Source organism: Maniola hyperantus, chromosome 13 (assembly GCF_902806685.2).
Source record: "Maniola hyperantus chromosome 13, iAphHyp1.2, whole genome shotgun sequence".
NCBI lineage: Eukaryota > Metazoa > Arthropoda > Insecta > Lepidoptera > Nymphalidae > Maniola > Maniola hyperantus.
The window spans coordinates 11,616,427-11,638,911 of NC_048548.1; the positions used below are offsets into that span (position 1 = coordinate 11,616,427).

Here is a 22,485-nt window from a genome sequence, read left to right on the forward strand (position 1 = left end):
ACAAAATTCAAGTTAGAAGGCCACTTTAGCTTAATAGAAACAAGACCTGTATCATGTAGTCTGGACCTACTGCAACGTTCCTGATTTCGTAATGAAGCTAGGCTACCTTAGTATTATGAAACATTTCATTGGAAATTTAGAAGGCAAGCATTAAGCATACAAGACTGGTCTGGTGGGAGGCCTCGGCCGTGGCTAGTTACCACCCTACCGGCAAAGCCGTGCCGCCAAGCGATTAAGCGTTCCGGTACGATGCCGTGTAGAAGCCAAAGGTGTATGGGTTTAATAAAAACTGAAATACTCCTTCCAGGTTAGCCCGCTCCCACCTTAGACTGCATCGTCACTTACCTTCAGGTGAGATTCAGCAGTCAAAGGCTAACTTGTATCAGAATAAAAAATAAATAAAAAAAAGCCCGTATATAGTCGTTGGTTATGTGGATATATGGATGGAAAACGAGTTTAATAGCAACTTAATATACAAGCTTTTCTTACCTTCCTATCTTTGCAAGGGCCGATTTTTCAATAGCTGAAGATACCTAGTCTATTGTCCTGAAAAATCCGCGCTGAAAACCGGCGGATTGTAAACGCATAAGGCCGCTTTTTAGGGTTCCGTACCTCAAAAGGAAAAACGGAACCCTTATAGGATCACTTTGTTGTCTGTTAGTCGGTCTGTCAAGAAACCTACAGGGTACTCATGAAATTTGGCAGGTAGGTAGGTCTTATAGCAGACATTAGGGAATAAATCTGAAAAAAGTGTATTTGTGGTTACATCACACAAAAAAAATTGTGGTCATGAACTAATAATTTTAAAAGTATTTTCAATTTTCGAAGTAGGATAGCTACATATATCAAGTGGGGTACCATATGAAAGGGCTTCACTTGTCCATTCTAAAACAGATTTTTTTAAATTGTTATGTATCGTAGTTTTTAAAATATCGTGCAAAATGTCGAAAAAATACGACTGTAGTACGGAACCCTCGTTGCGCGAGCCTGACTCGCACTTGACCGGTTTTAATGTAACTCTAGCCTGATTTTTAACCAACAACGGCCGTCTTTAGTTTCCTCTGACAAAAATCGGATGAAATTTTTATCAATTCCAAAAGCAAAATATTATCATATAAATCAAATAATACCTATCATAAAAGCTATTTCATCACTTAAGAAGGTTAAAGGCGATAGACGTGAATTTGTTCGTATTGATTTTTTGCGCCAATCAAAACCCGGATAGGGATAAACGCTGACTCCACATAAGAAGCTATTTGTATCAGCCACATGGATTTCTCTGTGTTATGACACATTCATATTATATCCGTACCTACTTTGGATACTTTGGAGAGCCGTTGGATACATGTGGCACAAGACCTCGGCTTCTAGAAGTAACAAAGAACCTATTTCCAGTAGATACCTAGTAGTAGATGGCTATAGATACAGATGACGACAACGACATAATTATTGTAATAAGGCCTACCAATCCGCACATGGCCAGCGTGGTAGACTATGGCCAAAACACTTCTCACTCTGAGAGGAGACCCGTGTTCTGTAGTTAGCCGGCGATGGGTTGATCATGATGATGATAGGCTACCACGTTGCATTTCCTTATTTCTTCAGCTAAATTAATATGGTTAAGGTAGCTTTTTTTGTGATGTAACCATAAATTTACAGTTTTCGGATTTTTCCCTTTACTTGTGCTGCCTCCCTACCTGCCAAACATGATTCTAGGGTAACGAGAAGTACCCTATAGGTTTTCTTGACATACACGATGGACAGACAGACGGGCAGATGGACAGACGGACAGACAGACTGACAACAAAGTGATCCCATAAGGGTTCCTTTTTTTCCTTTTGAGGTACGAAACCCTAAAAAGTAGATCAGAGGTCCCGGTACAAAAGATAGGACATAGAATTAATTGGTAACCCGACCGCACTTTGCATCGAAGCGAACTTCTTAGCTCAGAATATGCTCAGAATCTTAATAAATAAAATTCTTCTTTGACGACGCTTGAATATCGTTTAATTTATTTCTCTTCGTATAACTAGTTCACTCTAGTATAACTTCTTTATTAAAATTATATTATTATTCATAGAGAAGATGCACCACACGCAAGTACCTGCTTAAACTTACCAAGTGTACTAAACTTGTGGAACAATAATATGACTTGTTTCATAATTTAACTAGTTTGACACGTGACTTCATTCACGTAGAGTTATCATCTTCATCATCTGAATTCATCGCTGGTCCACTACTGAGTACGGTCTCCTCTTAGAATGAGAAGGGCTTAGGCCATAGTCCACCATGTTGATGATACGTCATGCGAAAGAACTTAGAATTAATAGCTTGGTAAACAAAGAAGCTAAGAAAAAAGACAAATTCTTCACCGTTAGCAAGTGATATTTTATTAGAATAAAAACATTTTTTACACAAATAAACTTGTACAAGTACCACCTACTTTTGTCGAAATCTATTTACAAGTATTCATTTCGAGAATTCGACCTTTCTATTTTTATCATGAGCACCTCAAGAGAATAGCAAAACATTATTTATTCCACACGTATAAATTCTTAAGGTAACTCCTTGTATCAATGTTCGACCCGTCGTGGCTTAGGCCAGTTCATCCGAACATCTTTAACATAGACTTTTTTATCTCTGACTTTTTACTTACCGATATACAGGGTGTAACCAAAACGCTAGCAAAAACTGCGTTATTATTATATGCACTAAACACAATCCAATACCAATAACCATTTGCCTTATCTTGTGGTAGAGTTGTGCTCTGACTCGCACTTGGCCGGTTTTTGCTTTCTTCCTTTCATTCTTGCACTGACCATGAAAGCAAAAATAATATCACAATTTTATAACTCTACCTAGAGTATTTATTACAGTTCAGAGAAGTTATGAAACTTTCATACACTTTGATAGATGAAGCTTCGTGAAGCTGCCGGTAATTTCTCAACGACAATCACTCGCGTAGGTACTCTTTATTAAAGACTAGAGAAACTTTTGGAACAACCGTCGACTCAATTAATTATTTATTATACGAAAGTGGAGCAATAAAGATATAATACTTTGAGAATATGGACTTGTAACTAAGTTTCAACTTCACAAAGTCTTTGCTGCTTTATTTTATCTGCGTATTCATTGGCATAAAGGCATAAAACCGAGTCAAGTTGTATCTTTTGGTCAATTTTGATTTGTTTTTTTTTATTCTGACTTTTTTGGGATCTTTTAATCACTATGTGACTATGTCAGATACATAATAATCTAATTATACTTCTCTCTATTTTTTTTAACTTAGTAGGTACATAATATTCTTACGTTTCTATTAGAGCAATGTTTAATTTAATTTGGTCAAGGCGCCGATTCTGTTGTCTTTCTCTAAACTAAATTTAGAGTATAGTGCATCTTTTTCTTTTCAATATTGCTACGAGTAAAAAAGGATAGAACATGAATTTTACAATTAATCACATAGGTATACATTTTACATTTAATCATACATACATTTGGAGTCTATATAATTATAAATATCTATATTATAAATCATTCCACGCGGTCATGATTTATATAGTAATTAGATAAGGCTAGCTAAAAAAAAATGTGAAATAACATCTCTTGAATTAATTATTTGGAGTCTTTACTCCAAATTTTAGTGTGCTCTAGAATTTTAAATTATAACTTTTGATTTTTTGCATGGCAGTCATTTTGAAATTCGCCAATTTTGTTTTTTTTATTAGGTATCTATTTGTTCTTATAACGGCAATAGTACACACAGTGAAAATTTCAACTCTACCTATTAGGTAGGTAGGACGGTTCATGAGATACAGCCCGCTGACAGACTGAAAGGACAGGCCAACGCCGTGAGTGAAGCCGGGTGTGATATATGTTTAATGAAACCCATTTTTTTTGTATGATGTTACCCTAAATTCACGGTTTTCGGATGTTTCCCCTTACCTGTGCTAAAAAATCTACCTACGTGCCTGATTTCATGATTCTAGGTCAACGGGAAGTAGCCTATAGGTTTCTTGACAGACAGACAACAAAGTGATCCTATAAGGGTTCAGTTTTTCCTTTTGAGTACGGAACCCTAAAAGTTACAAGACCTTATTAAATATAAATGTATGTTGTCACATAAATAGGCTTTAGTCTATTACTTCAGTAAGAACACATTTCCTTTCTAGTAAAAACACAGACCGCAAAGAGATCTAGACCTATTTGAGAGCATTCTCGGGGTCTATTTTTGTTCTACGGGGTCAAGGGTGGCTTTTAACGGAGCTCGCTCAATGGTATTCGACACATCTACGAGAAAAATATATCCACGAGAGAAAGAATTATTACTTGCCAAAAAACAAAAGCAGAAGAATGTGGTCCTATGTAAACATCTTCTATAATATAAAAATGAATCACTAAATGTGTTGGTCATCGCAAATCTCGAGAACAGCTGAACCGATTTCGCTAATTCTTTTTTTATAATATTCCTTGAAGTACGAGGATGGTTCTCACGAAGAGAAAAATTATAAAATTTGAATCGACTGTTAGGCGCAACGAAGTTCGCAAGGGCAGCTAGTTAATAATTGTAACCCAGGTAACCTTATAATATACAGGCAGACATAAAGTGCTCCGAACATTACATCACAATCCTCTATTCTATTTTTTGCTCTAGAAGGTCTCCTATATCTACGATAATGGAATTCTTTCGCCAAAGTTTTATGTTAAAGTAATTTATATTTTACTAGCTGATGCCCGCGACTTCGTACGCGTGGATTTAGGTTTTTAAAAATCTCAAGGGAACTCTTTGATTTTCCGGGATAAAAAGAAGCCTATGTCCCTCTCCAGGCCATAAACTATACCCATGCAAAAAATCACGTCGATCTGTTAATCCGTTGCGACGTGATTGAAGGACAAACCAACAAACAAACACACTTTCGCATTTATAATATGGGTAGTGATGAGCCATCAGATAAGTACTTAATATAATATTAAAATATGGTTTTTCGTCTAAAAACGAAAATGAGGATAAAAAAACTAGTAATCTAAAATCTTATTTTTCCTAAAGTAGCTACGTCATGAAAAGCAAATTACAATTTATAAATGAGATTTAAGCGATCCTGTCTGTCCGTGACAGCCTAAAATTTGATATGCTAATGAAATAATGACCGCCAGCCACCGTTCCGTCTATATTTGGTAAAAATATTTGTGAAAATAAAAAAATGTTATGCTCTTTCAATTCAATTCACCGTGTTTCAGCAGTTTATACACGACGAAAAAAGGGTTAGCTATGTTTTCAGGGTTGATGTATGTATGTATGTGAGTTTCTTTACTCCACCATAACTTCTAAATGCTCAACTATACATCGATGGCCTGAAAAGGTTTTGACGTATGTGATATCATTACTCGGGATGGTGTCAGGATTGTAATTGTAATAAAAAAAGGCCAGTTTTTTTAAAGAATATTAGCAATGTTAAATGACTAATATTCCCCTTTCCTCTCCAACTAAGCGTGAAGCTTGTGCTAGGAGTAGGTACGACAATAGTGCAACGGGCGGGGTTTGAACCGTCGACCTTTCGGTTTTCAGTCCACACCTTTACCCGTTGAGCTAATGAGGCTCACCTGTGTAATGCAGTAATTTAGTCTTTAAGAGGTACCTACTTCCACCAATTAGTTACCTACAATTTTCCAATTATGTGTACCTTGTCCTGTTGAGAATCTGTCTTTTTGAGAAACTGTCCTTATGCGAACAAGGGGTTTTAAGTGGAATAAAATTCAAATCTATGAATACGCATCCATGTACAGTTGTTCGGGATAATAACTTGAACTTTCCTTTCAGGGTGCCAACTCCTCGTGGGTCAGTATCGAGTAGCGGCAGCTCCACAGGGTCTCGGCTGGCGCGTCTGCTCACACAAGGAGTCCGTGGGACCCCTGAAGAGAGGAGCGGCTCTGAAACCCCTAGGCGGCTTAGCTGGGAACGGTAAATATTCAGTCAAAGTTAATCATTATTTATTATTATTTATTTATTATTTATTTATTATTTAATTAGAACGGCCATAAAGCCAATTACACTAATTAAACTACGAGTACAAACTAACATAAACATACTTACAAAAATTGTTAAAATTATATATTTAAAAAAAAAGCAAAATTATAAATTTTCACAATCATGGCAGCTTCCATACTTAGAATCACTTACACTCACACGTTATCGACATTTTGCACGATAAATAAAAACTATTATGCCTAAAAATAAATAAAAATCTGTTTTAGAGTGTACAAGTAAAGCCCTTTATATGATACCCCACTTGGTATAGTAATCTTACTTTGAAAGTTGAAAATAGCAATATTTATTCATGAACACATTTTAATTTTTGATTGATGACAAATTCACTGTTTTTAGATTTGTTCCCTCATGTCTGCTATAAGACATACCTTCCTGCCAAATTTCATGATTCTAGGTAAACGGGAAGTACCCTATAGGTTTCTTGACAGACAGACAACAAAGTGATCCTATAGGGGTTCCGTTTTTCCTTTTGAGGTACGGAACCCTAAAAAAGACCCGTGCTCTATAGTGAGCTGGCGATGGGTTATTCATGATGATCAGCATGATACTTCTTACGAGCACTAATTATCCAGCAACTCTTTCCATGTTTATGCAAATGTGCACCTGCGTTATTTTAATTTAATAAGTACAATAAATAGTTCTTAGTTCAAAAGTTTGCTTTGCTGAAGTCTTACTCGGTAACTATTGATTTCTCAAAGAAAACATTATTTCCTGAGAGCAGAACCGACAAAGCAATACCGTCTGCTTCTGCAAACGAGTAGGTCCCTATCTTTAATCGTATTATATTTCATAATATTTAGTTCATAAAGAAACCAGCCAAGTGCGAGTCAGACTCGCGCACCGAGGGCTCCGTACTCGGGTATTTTTTTCGACATTTTGCACGATAAATCAAAAACTATTATGCTGTCTGTCCGTCTGTCACCAAGCCGTATCTCGTGAACCGTGATAATTGAAATTTTCACAGATGATTTATTTCTGTTGCCGTTATAACAACACTTACCTACTAAAACACAGAATAAAATAAATATATAAGGGGGCTCCCACATAACAAACGTGATTTTTTTGCTCGTTTTTATAGATAACTAGCTAGCGTGGATTAAGGTTTTTAAAAATCTCGTGGGAACTCTTTAATTTCTCGGGATAAAAAGGAGCTATGTCACTTTCCAGGTCTTTGACCATGCAAAAAATCACCTCGATCCATTGCTCCGTTGCGACTTGATTGAAGGACAAACCAACAAACTAACACACTTTCGCATTTCTAATATGGGTACTGATGGTACGGAACCCTTTGTGCTCGAGCCTCTCGACTAGCACATGGTCGATTTTTTTTTCCTTTTGAGGTACGGAACCCTAAAAAGTTGAGAAATAAGATCTTTTTCTGGTCTCTCCCGTTACAGTTTCAATAGTGCGCGTTCTGTAATGAAGTTGTTTATCGAAGGCGAAAACATCCGTCTTGACACACTGGGGTCGTGGGGTGCGCAAATGTGTCACGATATTTATCGGGGTAAATCAGAACAAGAGGTAAAGAAACCTGACGTTATAGGTAACTCATGCTGTCAAGCGGTTTAAGCATGATTTATGCTAACACGTGGCGTTAGGTTTGGCCATAGTCTACTACGCTGGTCATGTGTGGATTGGCAGAACACAAACAAGTCAGATCCTATAAGTAATACGCGATAGGGCGAAATAGCAATAGGGTACGGGACGCCCCGCACGCCCGCACAGCCCCCGCGCTAATAAAAATACATGTTGCGCAAAAATTTCAAATCTATTGCGTTTCATGAGGTACAGCCCGTTGACAGACAGACGGACGGTTGGACAGTGTAGGCTTAGTATATAGGGTCCCGTTGGCACCGCTCGGAACCCTAAACCAATAAGACGAGATCATCGTCAAGTGGAAACTTATCAACAATAGAAGAAAAAAGTCCGCCATTCTTTCAAGCCCCAATATCCACTTTCCCGGCCTTCATCTTACGTAACGGATGGCTCGAGTTCATCATAAACACATGTATGTACAACAGAACAGCTAGATACACGTTTTCTAGAGAGATGACCTAAATTTCTTAAACGCGAAACTGTCGTGTATCAGACAAAGACTTACGAGTTTGAAAATACTGGGTGTTTAGATGTAGAACTTAATGTACAGTACGCGGCCGAAAGTAATGTACATCGACCTTTAGAAGGAAATAGCAGGTTTGTAGAGCGTTGTCCCTGTCGCTGAGACCGACAAAACGTCATATAGGTATTAGTGACAGAGACAACGCTCTACAAAGCCGAAATGTCATTCCAAAAGCGGCGGGGTGATATGATTATGTATGTGCCACAAAGCAAAATAAGAAGAAGAAGAGAGACAGCAAATGAACTGTCGCATTGCTACTGCTGTCGCGTTGCTGTCGCTACTGCAACGTTTTACGTAATCAAAACCCCCCCCCCCCCCCCCCCCCCCCCCCCATGTACATTACTTTCAGCCGCGTACTGTACAATACTTTCCACATTTCACAAAGAATAGTTCTAAACTGAATGGATACTGTTAGTTGTCCTTTATCATGATCAATCCATTACCGGCCCACTACTGAGCCGGGTCTCCTCTCAGAGTGTCGGTCACGCTGGCCCAAAGCGGATTGGCAGACTTCACACACCTTTGAGAACATGGAGAATTCTCAGGCATGCAGGTTTCAAATCTTGATACCTCAATAATTTAGGTTCTCAAACCTTGATACCTTAATAATTCACGGACCCTTATATTATAATGAAAATTTAAGTATTTCAAAGTTGCAAAAGGGACACCTTAAAAAGACAGGAATGATAAAAGACTTCCATTTAATCATCAAAGTTCTTTAGCACGATAAATATTAAATTTCTAGCAAAGTATGTTCACAAATTATGACAGCAGTAAGGGTATAGCTCTGTGCTCTGTGTGTTTCCCTGAATTTTTAGGGTTCCATACCTCAAAAGGAAAAAAGGAACCCTTATAGGATCACTTTGTTGTCTGTCTGTCTGTCAAGAAACCTATAGGGTACTTCCCGTTGACCTAGAATCATGAAATTTGGCAGGAAGGTAGGTTTTATAGCAGACATGAGGGGAAAAATCTAACCGTGAATTTGTGATTACATCATAAGAAAAGCATTAAAAATGTGTTTATGAACAAATATTGCTATTTTCAACTTTCAAAGTAAGATGACTAGGTATATATACCAAGTGGGATATCATATGAAAGGGCTTTACTTGTGCATTCTAAAACAGACTTTTATTTAGTTTTAGGCAAAATAGTTTTTGATTTATCGTGTAAAATGTCGATAAAATACGATTGTAGTACGGAACCCTCAGTGCGCAAGTCTGACTCGCACTTGGCCAGTTTTTATCGTAAACTTGTACTTGACAGAGTCAGCCTGGCTGTTTACCGCGGAAATGCAACCAATATTCTTGCCACCACTCTACACGAGCATGATTTGTACACATTGGTGCACAATAATTATATTAGGCATACTATAAGTTTTTTTTTTCATGAAAATAATTTTCAGTGGCATGATTTTGACGATTTTCTTCGAAGTAAGTGGAAACTTCTGTTGCATTCTTGCATGCTTCAGTTCGTCATAATTATGCTCGCATTTGGTTTAGAACAAGTTTAACTATACCTCTGTTATACCTACTGCAGTTACCTTGAACAAGTTTTACTTCAATTAAGATGTAAATGAGACAAGGAACTTCGCGCGCGGCGCAAAATATCAAACTACGAGTATATTATATTTTACTCATAAGTACGTAAAATTCGAACTAGTTGGAGAAGTTAATAGTGGAAACTGCATGGAAACGCGCGTCTCGTAAATCCCCAATCTAAATATATAAAAGGAAATGGTGACTGACTGACTGACTGACTGACTGATCTATCAACGCACAACTCAAACTACTGGACTGATCGGGCTGAAATTTGGCATGCAGATAGCTATTTTTTAAAGGATTTTTGAAAATTCCACCCCTAAGGGGGTAAAATAGGGGTTTGAATTTAGTGTAGTCCACGCGGACGAAGTCGCGAGCATAAGCTAGTTATTCATAACTAAATAATTTTAAATACTTACATATCAAAAATTGCGAACCGGCAGGTATCGAACCCGCGTCTTGTGGGACTAAGCGTGCCGTAGCTTAGTCATAAGAGTTTAGTGGTCAGAGCGTCGGGCGCGATCCCAGGAGACGCGGGTTCGATTCTTGCCGGATCGCAATTTTTGATATGTTTTTAAAATTATATAGAAATTTCCTTGAAGTGTAGGTAAAACACTATAAAAACTATTAAAATATTCATAACTGATCTTTTTTCTGTTCCGTGGATCTAGCCTACGAATTTCTCCAAGTGAATTTCGGTTTTTAAAAACCCCGTGGGAGGGAACTCTTTGATTTTCCGTGATGAAATACGTCACTGTCCAGGTCTGCAGGTCTCCAGGTAGTGATTGTGAAGTGATATTTATGGAAACCGCGTGGGCTTAAGTGTTTAAAAAACCCGTAAGAACGCTACCTCATAGGTTCGTTTTCGAATGGTTGGTCACTCAAAATGGTTAATACCCATTGTGTTTTTATCTTTTTCATTTGTATGGAATTACGTAACAGAGAGAGCGCTATACTAACTTCTCTTCGCGAATAGAGTATTATTCTGTAAAACCTCATCAAATAAGTAATACCAAAATTTAATAAAGGCGCGCGCGTGTACCTTATACATGGATAAATCTCTTCGTAATTTAATTGTTCAGATTTTTGCCGCCGATCAGTCAACCAGTCACTAGTAATACATGTATATTATACAGTAGGAATGTACAAATACGCTAGCACTGCTGAATACGTCCAATTAACTGGCAATCCGGTAACACGAAACCAGAAAAGGTTTTTGGGAGCGTGAAATTCTGTACCAGTGATTAAAAGTGTCACTACATCGAGTCACGTTGATTAACTCAACTGTAATGTATATTCGTGTAATGTTCTGTTTAAATTTTAACTAGATGATGCCCGCGATTTAGTTATAAGTCCCGCAAATTGCTAATGCGCGTGGCCGCCATTTTAGTGATGTCTTGTTCTCTTGTTGTGATGCGGATGTCTTGTCTTGTTAGAACTGATGGTATATTTTTATTTCAGCTGACGTCAAAATGACGTCATTTCGATGTTAATTAGACATGGTTCCAGCACAATAGCAATTTGCGGGACTTATATTTAAAAATCCCGTGGGAACTCTTTGATTTTCCGGGATAAAAAGTAGTGTATGTGCTTCCCCTTTCTACTATTCTATTCCACAATGTGGTTGCGGTAGAGACATCTTACGCAAGCGTGTGTCACAGAGTGGGATCCTGAATTTCCATGTTTATTGTTCAAATTTGTTAATTCGTTTCACGCATTCGACTCAGTGGGCCGTGAGACAGCTTGCGTCAAACAGGATTTCTGCCTAGAAACCCTGAATTTGATTCTGGAATTACTGACACGTATTATAATAGGTTAAAGTAAATACATCGAAAATGCGATTAGAGATTACTTACGATGGCTCTGAATTTTGACGTGGACTTTACAGGGTGTAACCAGAACGCCAAGACCTACAGTACGCGCGGCGAGAGTTTGGCTTTGACCGTTATTGCGCAGAAATCAGAAATTGGGTATCAACGGGCAATTAGTGGGGTGCGGGGCGGGTGTGTAGGCGCACGCGGTGCTCTGATTGGCGCTCCACTGCTCCAGTCGTTCCCTGCCTCTGTTTGTACAATCACGTTCACAAGTGAATTGCTATTTTCGTTAATTGTTTATTATATAAGAATCTGAATAGCACTGCTGCTAAGACTTTTTTTTAATGTTAACTTTTGTATTTAATAATTATTTTAAGTTTTCTTTTGTTTGTATGTACCAATTTTACATGTATCTTGGAATAAATAATTTTATTAAAAAACAATTATTTAGAATTTTCATCGCTGTCTCTGTAAACTTTAAAAGGAAATAAACATTTTATATAAGTAAAATAACTATCAATAGTTTTAATAAATGAAGAAGTTTATCTATTTCGTATTATTTTCTAGCATTATTACCACTGTACATGAATTTTGACCCACTCAAATATCCAACCTGGTACATAAAAAAGGAAAAGTATTGTGTGCGTGACAGTACCCATGCGCAGTAATCCCCTCCACCCGAAGGTCAAAGCCAAACTCTCGCCGCGCGATCTGTACCTACATGCCTTTCATGATTCTAAGTCAACGGGAAGTACCCTGTAGGTTTCTTGACAGACCGACAGACAGACAGACAAGAAAGTAATCCTATAACGGTTCCGTTTTTCCTTTTGAGGTACGGAACCCTAAATACGCGAAAAAAATATATTAAAAAACCGTATAATTTTGTAAAAGTTTACGATACCTATATTGCAAATAAAACATCTGACTGACGCTAGAGGTCAACGAACGTTGCAGTAAGCAGGCCACTCGGAATCAGTGCCGCGTCGTAGGTGGGACATTGACCCGAGTTTTGCACGCTATACATTGCGCGTCTGAAAAATACTAAATCACTAAAACTACAAAATGAAGCAAATGGTTATTGGTGTTGGATTGTGTTTAGGTAGTATAACAATAACGCAAGTCCTGGTTACATTCTGTATAGACTATAGGTACATAAGTATGCGACAAAAATAATATTTCAAGCGATTTTTTTATTGAAATTGTAACAAAAATAATAATTAGATTAGAGCCTCAATAGCTCAACGGTTAAAGGAGCATTCAAACCCCACCCGTTGCACTATTGTCGTACTTACTCCTAAGCCTTAGCACAAGCTTTACACTTAGTTGGAGCGGAAAGGGGAATATTAGTCATGATAAAAATGGCGAATAGGCATGTAGTCAGCTCACTCCAGAGTTTCAGATCTTTGTATATATTCTTGATTTATATATTCTTTTGTTGTTGATCAGATGATGCAAAGCATTCAATCAGCTCCGCTAAAAAGGTGTTTTTTTATTCAGATACAAGTTAGCCCTTGACTGCAATCTCCCTGGTTGTACAGTACGCGCGGCGAGAGTTTGGCTTTGACCGTTATTGCGCAGAAATCAGAAATTGGGTATCAACGGGCAATTAGTGGGGTGCGGGGCGGGTGTGTAGGCGCACGCGGTGCTCTGATTGGCGCTCCACTGCTCCAGTCGTTCCCTGCCTCTGTTTGTACAATCACGTTCACAAGTGAATTGCTATTTTCGTTAATTGTTTATTATATAAGAATCTGAATAGCACTGCTGCTAAGACTTTTTTTAATGTTAACTTTTGTATTTAATAATTATTTTAAGTTTTCTTTTGTTTGTATGTACCAATTTTACATGTATCTTGGAATAAATAATTTTATTAAAAAACAATTATTTAGAATTTTCATCGCTGTCTCTGTAAACTTTAAAAGGAAATAAACATTTTATATAAGTAAAATAACTATCAATAGTTTTAATAAATGAAGAAGTTTATCTATTTCGTATTATTTTCTAGCATTATTACCACTGTACATGAATTTTGACCCACTCAAATATCCAACCTGGTACATAAAAAAGGAAAAGTATTGTGTGCGTGACAGTACCCATGCGCAGTAATCCCCTCCACCCGAAGGTCAAAGCCAAACTCTCGCCGCGCGATCTGTAAGTGATGATGCAGTTTAAGATGGAAGCGGGCTAATCTGGAAGGGGTATGGCAGTTTTTAAGAAACTCATGCCCCTTTGGTTTCTACACGGCATCGTACCGGAACGCTAAATCGCTTGGCGGCACGACTTTGCTGGTAGGGTGGTAACTAGCCACGGCTGAAGCCTCCCACCAGACAAAAATGTGGCTACTTTTTGTTCCATCACCACAATGTCAAATCTTTGTGCCTAAAATTGCAATTTGCATCGCGTTTGCGGTTTGTACATTCGGTTTTTCATAAAGATGGCTGCACTTTTTCAGAGAGAGAGAAAGAGAGAATCGGTACAAATTTTCAATATGGATCCATTGTTCGGGTGCATGTGCTTTCCTTTTGCAGGCTTGGACAGAATGATTTAAAATCTCTCCATTCTTTGTCAACATCCATAAAACACGAAAAGCGTTTGCCAGCGAAATTGGGAAATAGTATACGAATTTAAAAGAAAGCTTAGGTTGTATTTTACAACATGTCTGTTGTATTATTTCGTCTTGTTTTGCAAACTTAATAAATGAATAGCAAACCTAAAGTAGTACGCGGCAGAAAGTAATGTACATCGGCCTTTAGAATGACATTTCTGCTTTGTAAAGCGTTGTCTCTGTTACTCATACCTATATGACGTTTGGTCGGTCTCAATGACAGAGACAATGCTCTACAAATTTGCTATGTCCGTCTAAAGGTCGATATGTACATTTCTTTCAGCTGCGTAAGTACTGTACATAATATTCGCCAGCTATGAAGATCTCTCTGCTACAGTCACTTGCTTCTTGTCATATATAAATAGAATATCAGAAAAATGCGGCTATTAGAACTCATTCCTGAGCAACTCATTCCCAACCTTTTTTGTCAACTCAGGAAATTAAACTTCCTATACAAACAGCTTTAAGCTGTGATAGCCTAGTGGTTAGGCGTCCACCTTCTAATCAGAGGTCGGGGGTTCGATCCCGGGCACGCAGCTCTAACTTTTCGGAGTTATGTGCGTTTTAAGTAATTAAATATCACTTGCGGTGAAGGAAAACATCGTGAGGAAACCTGCATGCCTGAGAGTTCTCAAAGGTGTGTAAAGTCTACCAATCCGCACATGGCCAGTGTGGTAGACTATGGCCAAAATCCTTCTCACTCTGAGAGGAAACCCGTGCTCTGTAGTGAGCCGGCGATGGGTTGATCATGGTCTGTTTAGTTTAATAAGGCTTCACCCACGTCAATAGTTGCCGGCCGTGGTTAGTTATTTATTCAGAAAGTTTAGAAACTTGGCAGGCTCAGGAAGGTCTCAATGTGGCTTAATTCAATGGGGAGCTCATCTTGAGTTGAATAAGAGAGATAATTAAAGGATCAGAGTTAGCGGGGATCTACGTGCTAAATCCTCCTGGATCATCTCTGTAATGATGCTGTCCTGACCTAATTTCGACCACGGTAGGCAATATCATCAAAGATTTGCCTGCGTTATAAATATATTATCATCATCATCATGATCAACCCATCGCCGACTCACTACTGAGAACACACCTCTCAGACCAAGTGCGGGTTGGCTGACTCCACTTCTTTAAGAACATTTGTTTCATAGAATGTTAGCCAAGTTTATTTTGCTGACCAATATTCCCCTTTCCCTTACAACTAAACGTAGCTTTTGCTAGGAGTAGGTACGACAATAGTGCAACGGATGGGGTTTGAACCGGCGACTTTTCAGATTTCAATCCGCTCCTTTAACCATTGAGCTATCGAGGCTCTATTATGGAGGACTCTCATGGATGTTTTCCGCCATCGTTAAAGCAAGCAATGTTCCGCTACATTCCTGCGGCGACATTGCTGCCTAGCTCGGAATGTAATCTATATATATAAAAGGAAAAGGTGACTGACTGACTGATCTATCAACGCACAGCCCAAACTACTGGACGGATCGGGCTGAAATTTGGCATGCAGATAGTTATTATGAAGTAGGCATCCGCTAAGAAAGGATTTTTGAAAATTCAATCCCTAAGGGGGTGAAATAGGGGTTTGAAATTTGTGTAGTCCACGCGGACAAAGTCGCGGGCATAAGCTAGTGTCATATAAGCTTATAGAGATTGTATGGGGACCAGTAGTGCCGTGACAGGACTGTGACAGCTGGCGACAGCACTGTTGCGGCAGCGCTGCTGCGTGCAGCGTGGTTCGGAATCATACCTTAAAATACACATACTTAACTGCTAAGTTAGAGGTTCGTGGCTCGTGCCCGGGATGGTATCCCCGACTCCCGACTGGAAAGCCGACGTCTTAACCACTAGGCTATCACCCCTCGAATATGCTAGCAACTAAACTGACGAGGCCAAGTACCTAGATCGACCTTTGTATGTATTGAATGTACATTTTTAGAATGAGATTTCTGCTTTGTAGAGCGTAGTATCTGTCACTCATACCTATGTGATGTTTTGTCGGTCTCAACGACAGAGACAACACTACGAAATCGTACTATCGTATCGTACTATCTCTTTCTAAAGGCCGACGTTTAACACGGTTTTGTTGGAATGCTCTATAGAGCATCACTTTATAAAGTTGCATTATTAAAATAGGTAACCTCATTCAACCCTATCCGGGCATTAAATACAATACTTGACCTAGTTAAGGGTCAGACGGAAAGACGCGGAGTCAGCAAGAGTTAATAGCTCTTCATCATTGCTACTTAAGATTTCAACGGACGAGAGCATAGCTTTATTATGAGAAAACTCGATGCATATTTTCTATTTTTAACCCGCCGCCAATGTACCGGACTTTGTTTTTTACGAGCTTTTTATTCATTCTAAAAGCTTTTTATTAGGCAGTCTCGCTTCGCGTTGCTCGCCAACTTCTTTCTAGGTTTCAGCTACCTCATTTCTCGCCAATCGTTCGGTCGGACAGCTGTCTAATGGAGGGCGAATTCTTTTGCGGTACCTATAGTTTCATCATTTGCATATTCCGTAATACCACTATTTATTCAGAACAAATCAATAAAAAATTAACCCATATAAAAAGAAGGGACCTTAAAGTTAGCTATAGCCGTAAATCTGGTATTCTGACCCAGATTCTCCTTCTCACATGCAATTTAATCAGTAACAGGTTTTATCATTAGTATTAAAAACTAACAGAGACAGAAGCCTACTCACCGATTCTTTTAATGAACTGACCCAGACGAGGAATCAACTCAGGGTTCTCTGGTAACTTTGTTTTTTTTTTTTCAGACGGGAATCCGCAGGGCAACTCCCTCGCTCAGCCAGCATAGACTCAGTGGTAGAAGCAGCGATATGCGCACGGCACTCCGTCCCCAGTCCCACAAACCTGCAACTACCTCGGGCAGACCGGGCCCTGAGCCTTGTCTCACCCGCAGTTGGTCGACGAGCCAAGAGCCAAAGAGGGCAGGCAGGTAGGTTGGTAGGACTGTTGGACTTTTATTGGGTTATAAGGTTATAAGGGTACAAATTGCTAGTGTGATACTTTCAAAGTTGGAACACGATCACCTCTTAAGCTATTACACTTTCGCCCAAGAATCTTCAGCTACCGCTAGCAGACCGTGATCTAAGCCTCGACTAGCCTGCAGTTGTTCGAAGAGCCAAGAGGTAAAGATGGCAGGCAGGTAGATTGGTAGGACTGTTGGACTTTTATTGGGTTATAAGGGCACAAATTGCTAGTGTGAATTGTGATACTGTCATAGTTGGAACACGTTAACCTCTTAAGCCACTTTCGCTCAAGAATCTTCAGCTACCGCTAGATACAGTCTGCCACTCCGCTCCGCATCACTTTCTTGCTCCACTCCGCTACCTAGCTCCTCACTAGTGAACAGGCAGCGTAGCCGTGTCTCACCCGCAGTTGGTTCACGATCCACTAGCCAAAGAAATTGCACTTTTATTTTGTCTTTTATTTACCAAATTTCGTCAAAATCGGTTGAACGGATGGATTGTGAAAGGCTAGCAGACAGACAGACAGACAGACAGACAGACAGACAGACAGACAGACACACTTTCGCATTTGTAATATGAGTATGGATAATCCATACTTAAAATTTTATTTTCATGTTGTACCTAACTGGTAAAATAGGCACTTAATAATATTATGGATAGATGAGGAAGCTGGAGCACTATGTGTGAGATTACTCACTATCAGAAAGACTTATACCTATTTAGAACTGGATGCATAAAACATTGCATATTCCAAAACTTAGGTATTATAGCTACAATCTGAAAAATGAGTTACTCTGAAGAAATCCCTGTGGAATGGACGAAACATGCTTCAATTTAAAAGGCGATCGTTGACGATATACCAATAGCTCAATACGCCATGCCAATAGCTACGATATATCGCCAGTATACTGTCGGATATAGCCCATATCCTATTCATATCGCTCAACATTGAATCGTATTGGTTGTTATCGTGCCATTTATTTTGTATTCAATGCCTTCGAGTATCGCTATTGCTACGCATTTCGCTATTTGCGCATTTAAGATCATTTCATTAATACCAAGACTGAACTTGGAAGTGACGGGAATGAATAATCATGTTTTTTTTAATAAGTGCGTCGTTACTAAATTGAATACGTTTTGCAAAAAACCGGTCAAGTACGAGTCAGACTCACGCACGCACCGAATGTTCCGTACCTACTACAGTCGTATTTTTTCAACAAATTGCATCAAAAACTAGGTATTATGCATAAAAATAAATAAAAATCTGTTTTAGAAACTAGAGGTAAAGCCCTTTCATATTAAGATACCCTACTTGGTATATATTATTTTGTTCATGATTGCATTTTAATTTTTTTTGTGATGTTATCACAAATGCACGGGGTTCGAATTTTTCCCTTGACATGTGCTATAAGGTCTACCTACCCACCAAATTCCATAGGTTTCTTGACAGACACGACGGACAGACTAACCCGGTGCGGGTGAGCGCGGGGGCTGTGCGGGTGTGCACCTGTGCGGGGCGCTCCCTCTCCGATTGCTATTTCAACCTGTCACGTACTATACACGGATGGTGAGGGTGAAATAACTTTACGGTGGTGTACGGGTGCGGTTTTAGATAAAGGAAGTTAAAATAAGGTCAACCAACAAACAAAAAGGTCAACAAGATTTCAGGTTTTGTAGCTTTTTCAATTCAAAACTGAAGAAGTCCCTGTCATTTCGTACGGGACCTACAAAGGCAAATATTTAAATGTGGAATACAAAATGTTTGTAAGTCAGGGCCACAAATTGTTTGCGTGGGTCTTTAAGCGAGTTAGATGTTCATTGTTTTGGTTGTAGGAACCTACCTATTGTTTGAATGAAAACATGGGTAAACGGATTAGTCTAACCTTTTTACCGATCGACCTTTCGCCGATGCTTTGTATTCCCGTTATATTATTATTATGTATTATTTTAATATATTATTTAATAATATTTCTTTATCGATAACAGAATAGAATATATTAGTAATTAGAGTATCTGCATCTACAAGACAGTGTCGTAGGTATATTTTCTGTAGGCCAAGATAACTTTAAATAGTCATGGTATTTTTTATTTTATAAAAAATATATATTTTATTAGTTAGGTACCTATATTTGGATGAAAAATGTGGGCAATGTTGGCTGAAAGTCCGGATTACTTTGCCCGCCATAAAAATTACATACCGAATTTGCTCATAAATTGCTTTTTGGGCAAAGTATCATTGAGTGGAAAAGTTGGCTAGTATGACGATAAATATACCATTTAGGACGTCTTATTTAGAAAGGTGGAATAAGCCCTTAAGCAATACTCGTAAACCACTGCTACCACAAGCAAAGCGATTCAGAAGCGGCCTGTCCTTTATAAATGGAAATTGTAAACGAATTTTTAAAGTGGCATACAAAAATAAGTATTTTAGGTACATATATCACGAAACCAACTGAAGTGCTGTCTACTTCTTTGATATGATAATAAGGTGGTGGTTGATATGATGATAAGTCTACTTTGCAGGCCTTATTTCCGAGAGCGATATTTTAAGAGAAGGGTAGGAACACTTTTAATAGTGACATTTGCATTTTCATAAGGAAGGGCAAGTTTTGTGTAACAAACGAGCCGGCGGGTTACCTGAACACTCAGAATACATAATCGTCTCAACGACTGAGACAATGCTCTACAAATCCGCTATCTCCTTCTAAACGTTGATGTACATTATTTTCTGCCCCGTACTGTACTCTATGCTAATAGGCACAGACTAGCTATCCAACAAACTAGAAAGCGTGTGTCTACTATGAGAAAGAAAACTAAAAGAAAATTAAGAAAAATTAGTTACACATTTTACCAGACTTAAAAATTTGCTGAAATTAGTTTAGGCAACATCTGCTAAAGATTTTAATGGGCTAGACATGGGATACATTGAAGAGAATATTATTATAAAACAAGCTCCTCTAACTATCGTTATAGCAATTACTTTTGATAAATGTTTTGCATATTTAAACTTAGTAGGCAATTCAGAATGAAAAACAACTCAGTTAATGTTATACTGCTGGACTAAGAGCCAGCGCATGCCACAGCATCATTATTTTATAAAAGCTGAAAATTTCTCTGTGTATTGTCCCCAACACAGGGAGAAACGATCAGCGACTATAAAGTTTGGATCATGGTGGCTTAGGGAGATAACAGGTCAAAGGAGAGGACGGAAATCCGAAAGGTTGGCAGTTCTAACCCTACCAACGGGTAGTGGTGGCTCCATTGTCGTACCTGCCTACTCCTACCACAAGTTTTATGCTTACCATTCGTCATCATCACTCATCACATCAGGCACCATCTACTTGGTACAGTTCTTTCGCACGGCTAAGGCATGGTTGTGCCAACACGTGGCTGCGTGGGCTGTGCCACGTAGGTACGAGGCACGGAATTAAAACATCACGAACATTTTATATGAAGCAGTTTATACTTCACCGTATGAAGTCCATGCACGGACACGTCAGCCGATTAGCTCGGGGGCTGTGCGGGTGTGCGGGGTATTCTCTCCCCGAATGCCATCTCGACCTGTCGCGTACTATTAGATAACTTCAAGGCCTCAAGAGCCCTTGATCCTACATAATGTGTTACTCCACTTTGCACTAAGGGTAATGTAATTTGGCCTTTGCGCTTCTTGTCCCCGGCTTTTAAGTTGCCCTTTGTAATAACGTTTGAAATGCCCTGGCTGTGAAGTAATTGGTCTTTGTAAAGTTTTACTTAGTTGAAATATTCTGTATCATTTTATGCCTGGATTAGACTTCCCTCATTCGTCCTCTAGAATTATTGTTATTTAATACAAATTCCTGTATATCAATCAAAGGTCAAGGGCTAACTTTTCATTAAATAATAAAGAGTAGCCTATGTCACTCCCCAGGTCTTTAACTGTCAATATCCATGCAAGAAATCACGTTAATCTGTTGCTCCGTTGCGACATGATTGAAGCACAAACCAACAAACAAACACACTTTCACATTCATTAAAGTGAGTTTGTCGATAAAAAGTAAATCTGCAATTTGATTACAAAAACAGTATGATCTGCGACAGGTTGACCCCACATATTGAACTTTTTACCCATCCTAAAATCGACCAACGCGCCTAAAGAAGACCTATAAACAATTCGGTTATGAAATGCAATTATGATATCATAGTACCCCCATAATTGCGAGGTCGCTCATTATCATAAAGAACTTAATTATGAAACTGGAAAATAATGCAATCAAGTAATCAACTACAATGTAGCCGCCGCCGCCGCCCGCCAGTGCAAACATGATTTTTCATATTTGTTTTTAATACATATGTCCGAAAATATAATAATGTACTTAATAATCTGTTGCAATTGTTACTGAATTTTTAGGATTCCGTACCTCAAAAGTAAAAAAGGAACCCTTATAGGATCACTTTGTTGTCTGTCCGTAGCATTGATTTATAGCAGGCGTAATGAGAAAAATCCGAAAACTTTGTGGTTTCATCACAAAAAAAATTAACAAAATATGAACAAATAATTAGTATTTTCAACTTTCAAAGTAAGATTAATATAGGTACCAAGTGGGGTATCATTTGAAAGGATTTTACCTGTACATTCTAAAACAGATTTTTATTTATTTGATTATGCAAAATGTCGAAAAAATACGATTGTAGTACGGAACCCGCCGTAGTAAATCTTGGCGAATAAAGTCTGCATCCTAATGAAGAAGAGTTCTCGAGTATTACAGAAGCTAGTTTTACTGCTCTTTCTATTAGGTTAGCCTTTAATCCCGACTAAAGCCTCGTGGGACGTGCAACGGTTCCGTGTTTTTCAGAAAAACTAAAGTTTCGCCGAGAATTTCAGTCGTATTGAACCACTATTGAACCGTCGTTTGGCGATTCCGAGTCTCCTCTCAATAAGGTCATTTTTAGGCTATAGTCTGCCACGCTGGCTCAGTGCGAATTGGCACACTTCAGACATCTTTGAGAACATTATGAAAAACTCTCAGGCATGTAGGTTTCCTCACGATGTTTTCCTTCACCGTTAAAGGGCTATCTTGTATAAGATTTAAAAAAAAGCATTTCTTTGTATTACAATTGTAGCATCAAGACCGGGAGCCGCAGCAGAAACAGCTGAAAACGGCAAGCGGTGCAAGTATGCCTCTCTTATCGAGAGTTACATTTTTGTTCCGTTTGCCGTGGAGACCCTGGGGCCATGGAGTCTTAGTGCTAAAAAAAATTACGAGACATTTTACCGCGGATAACAGCCTCATTTGGTGACAGAAGGGCTGGCTCATTTATTGCGCAACGGATCAGCCCGGCTGTCCGGCGCGGAAATGCAGCCAGTATGCTTGGCAACATTCCACGTGGGCATGATTTGTATA

The 22,485-nt window shown here is 38.7% G+C and overlaps 1 protein-coding gene across 2 annotated transcripts in view; it reads left to right on the plus strand.

Annotated features, from left to right (window-relative positions):
* The window catches only part of wake (wide awake), a 206,339-nt gene that overhangs the window by 108,624 nt on the left and 75,230 nt on the right, over window positions 1-22,485 (plus strand). For both annotated transcript variants that reach the window (XM_069502511.1, XM_069502514.1), the window contains exons 5-6: window positions 5,816-5,956; window positions 16,889-17,070. In XM_069502511.1, the coding sequence (XP_069358612.1) occupies window positions 5,816-5,956; window positions 16,889-17,070 (323 nt within the window). The remainder of the gene's footprint in view (window positions 1-5,815; window positions 5,957-16,888; window positions 17,071-22,485) is intronic.